The 13,178-nt window shown below is 43.2% G+C and overlaps 1 protein-coding gene across 1 annotated transcript; it reads right to left on the reverse strand.

Moving 5' to 3' along the window:
* Positions 1-1,924: 1,924 nt before the first annotated feature.
* LOC125250017 (tripartite motif-containing protein 16-like) lies at positions 1,925-13,034 on the reverse strand. The gene is made up of 6 exons (XM_048162309.1): positions 11,918-13,034; positions 6,711-6,806; positions 6,335-6,568; positions 3,641-3,800; positions 3,297-3,356; positions 1,925-2,531 (listed from the first exon to the last, which is right to left on the reverse strand). Exons 1-6 carry the CDS (start codon positions 12,506-12,508, stop codon positions 2,002-2,004), a joined length of 1,671 nt encoding a protein of 556 aa, XP_048018266.1. The 5' UTR covers positions 12,509-13,034; the 3' UTR covers positions 1,925-2,001.
* Between the last annotated feature and the right edge of the window lie 144 nt (positions 13,035-13,178).

The following is a 13,178-nucleotide window of genomic DNA, read 5'->3' on the forward strand; positions in this document are numbered from 1 at the left end:
CTTGTCTAATGGCTTGAACATGAGCTGGCATATGCAAATATTGGGGGCGTACACCCCGACTGTTACGTAACAGGCGGTGTTATGTTGAGATTCGCCTGTTCTTCGGAGGTTTTTTAAACAAATTAGATTTATATAAGAAGGAGGAAACAATGGAGTTTGAAACTCAGTGTATGTCTTTTCCATGTACTGAACTCTTGTTCTTCAACTATGCCAAGGTAAATTCAATATTTAATTCTAGGGCACCTTTAAAATGACATATTTCAGAACCTGGAGATAATTAAACATACTGTATATTGATATGAATTAAAAAATTTAAACATTGTTAAAGCAGAACATTTAAACCCACAAATCCTTTATTAATATTTCATAGTGCTGGTAATGGTGAAAAAACAAATAATTATGTTATATATGAGAATGATTCCGTTATATATAATAAAACGAAATGAATATTATACGAGCAAACAGTAACTGTAAAGTTAAATATGATATTATACATTGTCATGCGGTTGGTTGTATTGAATGTGCATGACAAAGGAATAAGAAAGAACAGTCTTTTGTAAATCTCAGGAGATACATAAACAACAGAGAACAGAACAGGAGGAATTAGGAACTAAATAATTAACAAACAGTGATACTAACTGGGGAACTAAGGAGAACGGAAACAGAGCAAACAGAGTGAAAATGAAACTAAAACAGAACATACATGTTACATAAAGTTAAATAATATTATTTGTGTAAATACAGACTTGGAAAAAATCTATATTAATGTAAGACAGCAGTTTAAATTTGATATTAAGAGGATTCACAAACATATCATGCACTGATATTTGTTTTTACAGCAAGTAAAAAAAAGACATTACATGCATTCTTATAATTGTTTGCTAAAAAATGTAATTAAGAAGCCTTTATTAATTTCTAGTAATATTCAGCATGCAAGAATGGAATTACAGTGGCATGAAAAAGTATGTGAACCCTTTGCAGAATCTATGAAAATGAGAATTATTTTAATAAAATAAGAGGGATAATAAAAAATGCATGTTATTTTTTGTTTAGTACTGTCCTGAGTAAGATATTTTACATAAAAGATGTTTGCATTTAGTTCACAAGACAAAACAATAGCTGAATTTATTAAAATAACCCCATTCATAAGTATGTGAATTATCAATACTGTGTGTGGTTACCTGGATGATCCACGACTGTTTTTATGTTTTGTGATGGTTGTTCATGAGTCTCTTGTTTGTTCTGAGCAGTTAAACTGACCTCTGTTCTTCAGAAAAATCCTCCAGATCCTGCAGATTCATCAGTTTTCAAGCATTTTTGCATATTTTAACCCTTTCCAGCATTGACTGTAGGATTTTGAGATCTGTGTTTTGTGACATCTTCATCCTGTTCAAAAGTTTTCACCCCTCGGCTCTTAATGCATCGTGTTTCCTTCTGGAGCATCAGTGAATGTTTGAACCTTTTTTAATAGTTGTGTTTTAGTCCCTCAGTTGTTCTCAGTCCGAAAAGATGAATCTCAAAATCATACAGTCACTGCTGGAAAGGGTTCAAATATGCAAAAATGCTTGAAAACTGATGAATCTGCAGGACCTGGAGGAATTTTCTGAAGAACAGAGCTCAGTTTAACTGCTCAGGACAAACAAGAGACTCATGTCAACCATCACAAAACATAAAAACAGTTGTGGATCATCAGGTAACCACACACAGTATTGAGAACCAATGGTTCACATACTTATGAATGGGGTTATTTTAATAAATTCAGCTATTGTTTTGTCTTGTGAACTAAATGCAGACATCTTTTATGTAAAATATCTTACTCAGGACAGTACTAAACAAAAAATAACATGCATTTTTTATTATCCCTCTTATTTTATTAAAATAATTCTCATTTTCACAGATTCTGCAAGGGGTTCACATACTTTTTCATGCCACTGTAAATAATTGAGAAGAAAATAAATAATTTCATTGTCGACAAATATGACAACATTATTTATAAAATCCCTATGACCTTACATGACACAGTTTCACTGCTGTGTTCTGACCTACCCAAAACCCAGGATAGAGCGGTTGAGTGAATGTGGTCTGGACTCTGTGGATGAGGGTCATTGTGTCAGAGACGCTGTAGAAGGACAGAATTCCTGCTCTGTGATCCACATACACTCCTATTCTAGAGGAGCTGGAGAATATATGGAGATCAGTCTTTATCTTATTGTGACAGAATGAATAACGGGATTTAGAGCAGAACAATCTCCAGGACTGATCATTTAATCCAAAGGAACAATCTCCACCCTTTCCCTTCCTTCTGATGCTCTTATATGACACTGATATAGTCACTTCACCACTCCACTCAACCTCCCAGTAACAGCGTCCACACACACTCTCTCTACACAACACCTGAGGCCAACTATCAAATCTGTGTGGATGATGAGGATACGGCTGCTCTGTGTCAGTGTAAGTAGACACTGTTTTGTCCTCAGACAGATGAACATGTTTATTCGCTGTGTTTCTATCCAGAGTGAGCTGATGGGAATCTGATAAAGATGAAAACACAATCATTTAACCTAAATCTGTTTCTCAGTTTGTACATGCATTGCATGAGTCTGAGTTTGTTTATTTTCAGGGGTGGTAGAGCTAAAATGTAATAACATTAAACATAAATTCAGTTCCATATATAGTATATAAAAACTACTTGAAATCTATATTTATTGTCTCTCTCATTGACTTTCTTTGTTGCAACATTATTAGCATGTCATATAAGCTTTTCATAAAAGGATGTTGTCTTCTCACTCAAAAGTATTTGGTGTGCTCTATTTGAATATTGTTTTGAACTTTCAATATTCAAAATACTGAATATTGTTTTGAATATTTGGATACCCCATGACAAACAGCACTCGTGTCTCAAATTTCGAAGGCTGAAAGTGAAGCTCTAGCAGAGGTGCTAATTAATTAATTTATTTTATTTTATTATTTTATTTTTACTATGGAAGGTCCAAAAATCAACTATTATCAACTATTATATATACCTTCTATAGTAAAAAAAAAAAAAAAAAAAAAAAAAGCCATCCTGCAAACCAGTGGCTGCATATCTGCTAAATAGCATTTTGCTTTGGCCGTGCTAAAACAAGGCAACATCCTTTATGCAAAACCTTCTAAAACGCTTCATGATATGTTTAATTTTGCTAAAACTATATATAGAACCTAAGTTAGTATTGTGAATACATATCTTGGTTTCATAATCTGAAAAATCATGAATTTGTGTTATGTCTATTTTCACATTCTCTGTGTGTGTCACTTACACTGTAAGAACTCCTCCCTAGTCTTGGGTTCATTACTGGGAATAATGTTGATGTATGTTACTAAGAAAATAAACACACTTAATTAGAACAATTCTAATAATTATACAAAAAATTAGGTAACATTTTAGAATACCGTTCCGCCATCAATGAATAACAGAAACAAATGAGTAACACAATATTATCATTCTACAACTACTATTAACTATTCTGATTAATTCAGTAATCAGAGTTTCTTGTTAGTTAATAGCAGAATGCTTATATTGGGTTACTCATTTGTTCCTCTGTAGTTATTCATTACGATGGAACAGTATTCTAAAGTGTTAAGTAAATGTTTGTCACTTTACCTTGACCACATATTTTTTCCATCTCCTCTTTACAGAACATCTCCAGTTTTTCTTTCAGTTGAGAGACAGATTTTCTCACATCATTATAAAGGTGGACAGAACTGCTGGTAACTCTGGGTATGCCTGTAGATTCCAGAGGTTCAAAGAGAGTCTGGAAAATCTAGAGAACATAAATAAGCACAAATATTAAAGATAGAAGATTTATATTGCACTTATTTTTACAAATTCATCTGAAGTGATTCTGTACATCCAGCATGAGGGCTGTCAGTCAGGGGCCTGTGAAAACCTTCAAAGAATAATGATATTTATAACTACACTGATCAGCATAATAAAATCACTATATGAGCATGCACGATTTCTAAACCGATTTCTCCACCATGCCCCTTAGCATGCAATCGGAACCAATCAGAATGCAGCGCACCTAAATCTAGCGTGAGAAAAGAACAGAGTTGGCTTACCATTACGATATGGGAGAATACATTCAACTCTCTCCTCTGTCCCCCTCCACCACCACCTCCTCTCTAACAGCGTAAAATTAACTATTTGTGTGATGTAGGTGTGTTGCTGTGTTAAGAGTTTAGAAAAAGTACTTTAAGTATTGGTAAATGCTTGTTAGCAATTGTAAAAAAAAAAAAAAAAAAAAAAAAACTGTAAAAAAGTGAAATCATAATCAACCACCCCTTTAAAATCTGATAATTAGGGCCCGAGCACCGATGGTGTGAGGACCCTATTGGAATTGCTCAGCCAATTCTTCTTCTTCTCCAAAATGAATCGCATTTTTGAGGGCCTAAACGTTCTCAAAAACTCATGAAACTTTGCACACGCGTCAGAAGTGGTGAAAATTTACATCTGATATGGGTTTCAGAATTAGGTGTGGCAAAATGGCTCGATAGCGCCACCTACAAAATTTCAATTAAGCGCCCTTTGTGCTACGTTTCACGTACAGTTATGAAATTCGGTAGACAGATGTAACAGCCCAATACCTACAAAAAAGCCCCTGGGTGCAAAGTTTGTAAACCCAACAGGAAGTGAGATATTTTGAATTTTCTCTACAGTTTTTTCCATTTCCACATGTTGTACTTTAACGAACTCCTCCTAGAGCTTTTATCAGATCAATGTCATATTTGGTCAGTCTAATCTAAAGGCCGTTAAATTGAGAAGATCTAGAGTTTTCGCTGAAGGGCGTGACCGTGGCACCCTGACAAAGTTCGATGTTTCGCCATGAAACAGGAAGTTGTTGTAACTCGGGCATACAATGTCTGATCTGCCCCAAACTTCACATGTTTTATTAGAGTCCTGACCTGAAGACATCTATATGACAATATTCAGTTACAGTCATAGCGCCACCTGGGGGCAACAGGAAATTACATGTTTTACACTGTGATTAACTCCTCATAGAGATTAAACCAGATCAACATCATATATAGCCAGTCTAATCTTAAGGCCTTTGAGATGTTAAATTGCAAAGATCTTGAGTTTTCGTTGAAGGGCGTGTCCGTGGTGACCGACAAAGTCTGATGTTTCGCCATGTAAGGTGAATCACTTTTTTGAGGGCCGAAACATACTCGAAAACTCATGAAACTTTGCAGATGCGTCAGAAGTGGTGAAAATTTACGTCCGATATGGGTTTCAGAAATAAGTGTGGCAAAATGGCTCGATAGCGCCACCTAAAAAATTTCAACGAAGTGCCCCTGACACTACGTTTCACGTACAGGTATGAAATTTGGTACACACATCTAACAGCCCAATACCTACAAAAAAGTCTCTTGGAGTGAAATCTGAAAACCAACAGGAAGTCAGATATTTTGAATTTCCTTTGCAAAATTTTGGCAGTTTTTTGCCATTTCCAGACATTGTACTTTAACGAACTCCTCCTAGAGCTTTAATCAGATCAACATCATATTTGGTCAGTCTAATCTAATGGCCTTTGAGACGTTAAATTTCGAAGATCTAGAGATTTCGCTGAAGGCCGTGTCCATGGCGGCCTGGCAAAGTTCGATGTTTCGCCATGAAACAGGAAGTTGTTGTAACTCGGGCATACAATGTCTGATCTGCCCCAAACTTCACATGTTTTATTAGAGTCCTGACCTGAAGACATCTATATGACAATATTCAGTTACAGTCATAGCGCCACCTGGGGGCAACAGGAAATTACATGTTTTACACTGTGATTAACTCCTCATAGAGATTAAACCAGAAGCACATCATATATGGCAAGTCTAATCTTAAGACCTTAGCGATGATAAATATCAAAGATCTTGAGTTTTCGCTGAAGGGCGTGTCCGTGGCGGACTGACAAAGTCTGATGTTTCGCCATGAAAGAGGAAGCTGTTGTAACTCAGGCATACTATGTCTGATCTGCCCCAAACTTCACATGAGTGATAAAAGTCCTGGCCTAAAGACATCTATATTCAGTTAGCTATAGCGCCACCTGTTGGCAGCAGGAAGTGTGGCACTTTTACATGATTTTGCCATAATTCTCCTGTATTTACTTGCTCACATGCATGTCGCCCACTGTTTGCTGTTTTCCTAAGGCCAACGGGTGGCGGTGAGCCCGGGTGCGAGGGCCCTTTCATCGCTGCTTGCAGATTTAATTGTTTTTGTATTTGCTTAAGATTAGAAAAGAAGTCTCTCTCTAATTAAAAGAATTCATGCATGACCACTGCACTGTTCTATTTATCAGATTTATTTTACCTGTATAAAATGTATGTGATCATCTGTGTGTAAAAGCTGCTTTAGCCCAGCATCTCTCCTGCTCAGATCATCAATCTCCTGCTCCAGTCTCTTCAAGAGTCCTTCAGCTCGACTCACTTCAGCCTTTTCCTGTTCTCTGATCATCTGTGTCACCTCAGATCGGCTTCTCTCAATAGAGCGGATCAGTTCAGTAAAGATCCTCTCACTGACATCCACTGCTGCCTGTGCAGAACGCTGTTAGGACACACAGACAATCAGACTGTTCACTCATTGTCAGCCTATTAAATACAATGGGTTTCAGTGGAACTGGAAACTCGTCTAACACTGAGCTCCTCTCACTGGTTAAAGTAAGGTACTTACTTAGGCTAAGTCTCACCTTGTGAGTCTTCACAGCCTCTCTGAGCTCCTGAAGCTTTTTTTGTCTCTCTTGGATTCTGTGCTGGAATTTCCCTTGTATCTCTCCAACCTTTTTCTGAGGGATGAAAAACGTCTCGGGTTATGAGTGTAACCCCTGTTCCCTGAGTAAGGGAACGAGACGCTACGTCGGATGACGTGATGGGAACCCTCTGTATTTTGTGTTCGTGAAGCACCTCTGTATCCAACCAATGAAAAGACGCGACGTCAGAGGCGGGTGACGTCACGGATCAGGAAGCTATAAAGCACACCTGAACACAAAGCACGCCAGCTTCTGCAGGTTGTCTGAAGCAAGTGCACCAGGTATGCAGGAGATACGGCCACGTGACGTAGCGTCTCGTTCCCTTACTCAGGGAACAGGGGTTACACTCGTAACCCGAGACGTTCCCTTTCGTGGGAACTATCGACGCTACGTCGGATGATGTGATGGGAACGAAATCCCAACTACGCCGTATCCCCGAGTGCCTGGCTGCTATCTTGTAGCACCCTGGCCCCCGGAGTGATGTTAAGGTGAAGATTGTAAAATCTGATAAAGGTGTGCTGGGATGACCATCCAGCCGCACCACAAATGTCGTCCATAGAGACACCAGATAGGAGAGCTCTGGACGCGGCCATACCTCTCGTGGAGTGAGCACGCACCATCAGAGGACACGGGCGCCCCACCGTCTCATACGCAAGTGAGATGGCCTCGACCACCCACTTGCTTATCCGCTGTTTAGATGCTGGGCCCCCCCTCTTAGGGGACCCATAACATACAAACAATTGTTCTGTTTTTCTCCACAGGGCAGCTCTGTGAACATACGCATCTAATGCTCTTACAGGGCAAAGCAGATTCTTCCTTTCCTGATCCAAATTTGCAAAAGGAGGCGGGCAGAAAGCCTCAAGTACGATGGGACCTGGGACCCTCGTTGGAACCTTTGGAACGTAGCCCGGCCTGGTATGCAGAAAGGCTTTCACCATACCAGGCGCAAACTCAAGACAAGATGGAGCGACTGACAGAGCTTGTAAATCACCGATTCTCTTCAGAGAAGAGACGGCCAGAAGAAAAATGGTCTTAAGAGTCAAGAACTTGTCTGACACCTCCTCTATTGGCTCGAAGGGAGCCTCAGCCAGCCTTTGGAGCACAATAGTGAGGTCCTAGGTCGGAGTTTTGGTGCGCACCACAGGTCTCAACCTGAGTGCACCACGGAGGAAGCGTACTACTAGGGGGTCTCGACCCAGCGAGGAGCCCCCTACAGGGATATGATGAGCCGAAATAGCGGCTACATATACTTTCAGCGTGGAAGGGGTTAAACCTTCCAAGAATTTTTCCTGAAGGAACCGAAGCACGTCTGAGACTGAAGAATGGACCGCGTCCAAATTATGCTGTTCGCACCACACAGAGAACAATTTCCATTTATATAAGTATAACTTCCTCGTGGAGGGAGCTCTGGAGTGAAGGATGGTCTCCACAACCTCGGTTGGAAGACCAGTTCCTATGAGCCTTGCCCCCTCAGGGGCCAGGCCCACAGTTTCCACATTTCTGGGCGGGGATGGAGAATCGTGCCGTCCGCTTGGGACAGGAGATCCTGCCTGAGTGGAAGCTCTAAGGGAGAGCCGTGAAGTAGAGACATTATGTCCGAAAACCATACTCTGGTCGGCCAGTAAGGGGCCACCAATATTAGGTCGACCTTCTCCTGGCGAACCTTCTCCAGAACTCCCGGGAGCATTGAGACTGGGGGGAACGCATACAGACGCAGCCTCGGCCACGACTGTAGCATGGCATCCAGCCCTAGAGGTGCTGGGTGCTGAAGTGAATACCACAGAGGGCACTGAGCTGACTCCTCTGTGGCAAATAGATCGACTTGAGCTCGACCGAAAGTTTTCCATATCAACTCCACCACCTCGGTGTGGAGTTTCCATTCCCCCGGTCTCGCGCCCTGCCTCGACAGGGCGTCCGCTCCCACATTCAACCACCCGGGGATATAAGCTGCTCTCAGCGAGAGGAGCTTTCCCTGGGACCAGAGGAGGATGCGACTGGCCAATTTTGATAATAGGCGAGACGGCAAGCCCCCCTGATGGTTGATGTACGAGACCACCGCAGTGTTGTCCGTACGGACCAACACATGGTGATCTCTCAGGTCTGGGAGGAAGTGTTTCAGTGCAAGAAACACCGGCATCATCTCCAGCCGATTTATGTGCCAGGAGAGCTGATGGTCCTCCCAAAGACCCTGAGCCGAGCGACCACTCATGATCGCCCCCCAGCCCGTGAGAGAAGCATCTGTCATAAGCATTACACGACGACCAGAAGTCCCCAGCACGGGTCCCTGGGTTAGGAACCAAGGCTTCTTCCACATGACCAGAGCACGAAGGCATCGCCGCGTGACTTTGATCATGCGAAAAGGATTTCCCCTCGGGGAAAACCCCTTGGTCCTGAGCCACCACTGTAAGGGTCTCATGTGCAGGAGGGCCAAAAGTAATGATGTTGGACACAGCTGCCATCAGACCCAACAGTCTCTGAAACTGTTTTACAGTGAGTGACTGGCCTAATTTCATCCCTTTCACGGCCCCGAGAATGGAACTCACACGAGCAGGGGACAACTGCGCCTGCATCGTGGTGGAATCCCAGATTACACCTAAGTAGTTTGCAACCTGACTCGGGACCAGCACACTCTTTTTGGCGTTGAGCCTCAGCCCAAGCCTCTTCATGTGCGACAGAACAACATCTCGATGTTGAACTGCCAATTGTTCTGTTTGAGCTAGTATCAACCAATCGTCGATATAGTTCAGCACGCGGATGCCCTGGAGTCTCAGCGGAGCCAGTGCTGCATCCACGCACTTCGTGAACGTGCGGGGTGAGAGGGATAGGCCGAACGGAAGAACCCTGTATTGGTAAGCTTCGCCCCCGAAAGCAAACTTGAGGAACTTCCTGTGTGAAGGATGGATGGATACATGAAAGTATGCGTCTTTCAGATCTATCGCTACAAACCAGTCCTCGGACCTGATCTGAGGGATGATCTGTCTGAGTGTAAGCATTTTGAACTTCAACTTCCTTACTGATCGATTTAACACACATAAATCTATGATCGGACGCAACCCTCCATCCTTCTTCGGAACAATGAAGTAGCGGCTGTAAAAGCCCGACATTTTGCTGGGAGGGGAAACCCTTTCTATAGCCCCTTTTTGCAAAAGTGTCATTACTTCTTGCTCCATCACCAGAGACTGCTCTGGGGTTACCACCGTAGGAAGCACCCCATTGAACTTGGGCGGTCGTGAACCGAACTGAATTCTGTAGCCCTGTTCTACCCTGAGCAGCACCCACTTCGAAACATTCAGGAGATTTTTCCACTCTTCCAAATATTCTACTAAGGGAACCAGTCTCTCGAGACTGGTCTCTGGTGTTTTTTGAGCACTTGGCTCATCCATCTGACGCGGTGCACCGGCAGACAGGCGAATCACGTGCTGGCCGACCCTCCTCGGAGGATCGGCGGAGACCGCTGTGCCCTGACACACGCTGGGTGGCAGGGTTGACAGGACGGTCCCCTGAGGGCACCGGGAGGGACCCGATATCCGAATCCCCCCGGCTGCCCTCGAGAGATCCTGCACTATAAAGGTCAGGACCTCTTCTTTGAAGCCTTCCGGGAGATAATGACGGTCCTCAGATCCGTCCTACCTCCGGAAGGCTTCGCCTGTGCCACCCGCCCCGGCCCCCCAGATCTTTGTGGGGGAGCACGGGAGGCGACACTGGCTTTTTGTTGCACCCTGTGTGCTGAGGAGCTGGCTGTCGGCCGAGGCTGCTCCCGCCCAGCAGCCTCGGGGGGATGAGAGCGGCGGGGAATGATTATAGAGAATGCCGCTGTCTGCTTTCGTGTCTCCTGAAACCTGTCGACGACAGTTGACACTGCGTCGCCGAACAGGCCATCAGGAGACAGCGGCGCGTCCATGAGAATGTTTTTATCTCTCTCTTTGATGTCTGAGAGGTTGAGCCAGAGATGTCTCTCCGTGGCCACCAGGGGTGCCATAGAGCGGCCGATGGATTTGGCCATCTCCTTGGTGGCCCGGAGAGCTAGATCTGTTGCCTTTCTGAGCTCATGAATAGCCTCAAAGGACGCTTCCCCACTGTCATCAATTTCCCCCAGCAGGTCGGCTTGATATGCCTGTAAGATAGACATAGTGTGAAGGCATGCAGCCACCTGACCTGCCGCCGAATAAGCCTTGCCCACCAAGCTGGAAGTTGTCTTTAGGGGCTTGGTGGGCAGCGTCGGGGTCTTAAGGGACGATGTGGACTCGGGCGAGAGATGGCTCGCGAGCGTCTCCTCGACCCGAGGCACCCCCCCATAGCCGTGACGTTTCAGCCCAACTATATTGCTATATAGTGATGTCTGCGGGCTGTACAGTCTGTATTGTACTGGCCGCTTCCACGACCTCGACACCTCGGTGTGGAGGTCGGGAAAAAACGGCAGACCCCGGCGCTGAGGTAGTGACCGCGCGTGCCCGGCGAGATCGCAGCACTCTGAGGGTGAGCCGATCGCAGTGTACACAGACAGCTCCCTCGAGAGCCGCCTGTGCATGCTCAACCCCCAGGCATTTCACGCACATTTTGTGTGTATCTCCTGTCACAATGAAATGTGGGCAGGGAGGAGTACACTTCTTAAATTGCTGCTTTTCCGCCATTTTGTGAATATATGTTTGTGTCTTATTGTGTTTGGGAACTCTTGTCCTTGAACGAAGAGACCACAGTGTGTGTATAGACAATACAACAATAAATAAGACAGACAAGATACAGAGAGCGCTTGCTGAAGACAACAGAAGCTGGCGTGCTTTGTGTTCAGGTGTGCTTTATAGCTTCCTCATCCGTGACGTCACCCGCCTCTGACGTCGCGTCTTTTCATTGGTTGGATACAGAGGTGCTTCACGAACACAAAATACAGAGGGTTCCCATCACGTCATCCGACGTAGCGTCGATAGTTCCCACGAAAGGGAACTAACTGTAATCCTCCTCAATGGACTCAATGTCTCAGTGAGGAGACTTAAAGATAAATTATCAGTCTGTTTGAATGATTTCTAGATATAGCAAATGTATTATTAATATTACGATTTAGATTATCGTGTGAAAATGTCATCATCAATTGCCTAATTGGCATAAATTCAAGAATCAACACAGTTTATAAATGTGTTTTCAGTTCATACCTGTTTCTCTGTCCTCTCTGCTTCAGCTGAAACAGTATCATGATTTTTGTGTTCATCCATCACACACCTGAAACAAATACACTTTTGGTCAGTGCGACAGTAAACCTCCAGAAGTCTGTCATGTTGAGGGCAGATCATCTCCTGGATTCGTCCAGTGGCATCAGTCACTTTGTGTCGTTTCCTTGAACGAGATTCTTCATGTCGCTCGAAGTGACTTTGACAGTAAGATTCCAGACACATCAGACAGGACTTTACAGCTTTGCGTTTCCTTCCAGTGCAAACATCACACTCCACATCTCCAGGTCCAGCGTAACTGAGAGCAGGACGAGCTGTTTGGACTTTTGTCTTGTTGAGTTTCTCCACCACTTCAGCCAGCATAGTATTTTTACCTAAAGCAGGTCTTGGAGTGAAGGTCTGTCTGCACTGAGGGCAGCTGTAAACTCCTTCCTGATCATCTTTATTCCAGCAGTCTGTAATGCAGCTCATACAGTAACTGTGTCCACAGGAGATGGTCACTGGATCCTTCAGTAGATTCAGACAGACTGAACAGCTGAACTGATCCCGAGCCACTGAAATACGGGCTTCTGCCATTTTACTGCAAACAGATAGACTGATACATACAGCGGCTTATCTACACTTAGGTTTCATTTTCCCTGAAATGAAGAGCTGAAATAGTTTCCTAGTGTTTAAGAGACATGCAAAACTTGTGCGTCTCACCTGTATTTTAGAGCAATATAAAAACATCCACTAGGTGTCAGTCTCAAGGTGAAGCCAGGACTGGATTACAGACTATGCTAAGAGCCTTGTCATTCAGCAGATATATCATAAGCCAAAGCAATTTTAACAAGTACAATTTGCGTACATAATTTGAGTTATATAAATCGGAGGAACTCTTTTTTTTTTTCTTCTTTTTTTTTCTTCTTTTTTTTTTTTAATCGTAGCTCTCTGGTTTAAGGTGAAACTTTATATGTTGCCCATATTCTGGATTAATTTGTATGTTACCCATATTCTGGATTAATTTGAATGTTGCCCATATTCTGGATTCATCTGCTTGCCTATAAAAAGTATATTTTATTAATAAACTATATATCACTATTTTAATGCATTGAGCTACGTTAAGCTTTTTTTCTCTCTCTCTCTCTGGGGGAGAATGCTATAACTGTTTTGCATATGTCTCTTAAACACTAGGAAACTATTTCAGGGAAAACGAAACCTAAGTGTAGATAAGCTGCCGAATGTATCTCTCTATCTGTGTGCAGTA

This window comes from Megalobrama amblycephala, linkage group LG17 (genome assembly GCF_018812025.1).
Source record: "Megalobrama amblycephala isolate DHTTF-2021 linkage group LG17, ASM1881202v1, whole genome shotgun sequence".
NCBI classification, from domain to species: Eukaryota; Metazoa; Chordata; class Actinopteri; order Cypriniformes; family Xenocyprididae; genus Megalobrama; species Megalobrama amblycephala.

What these genes read in the sequence shown, in the direction of transcription:
- LOC125250017 (XM_048162309.1), bottom strand. Translation starts at nt 12,508, where the DNA reads ATGGCAGAAGCCCGTATTTCAGTGGCTCGGGATCAGTTCAGCTGTTCA. An exon ending in AGGCTGTGAAGACTCACAAG is followed by an intron (nt 6,569 to 6,710) that starts GTGAGACTTAGC and finishes GTGTCCTAACAG; the next exon opens with CGTTCTGCACAGGCAGCAGT. An exon ending in ATCACATACATTTTATACAG is followed by an intron (nt 3,801 to 6,334) that starts GTAAAATAAATC and finishes TATGTTCTCTAG; the next exon opens with ATTTTCCAGACTCTCTTTGA.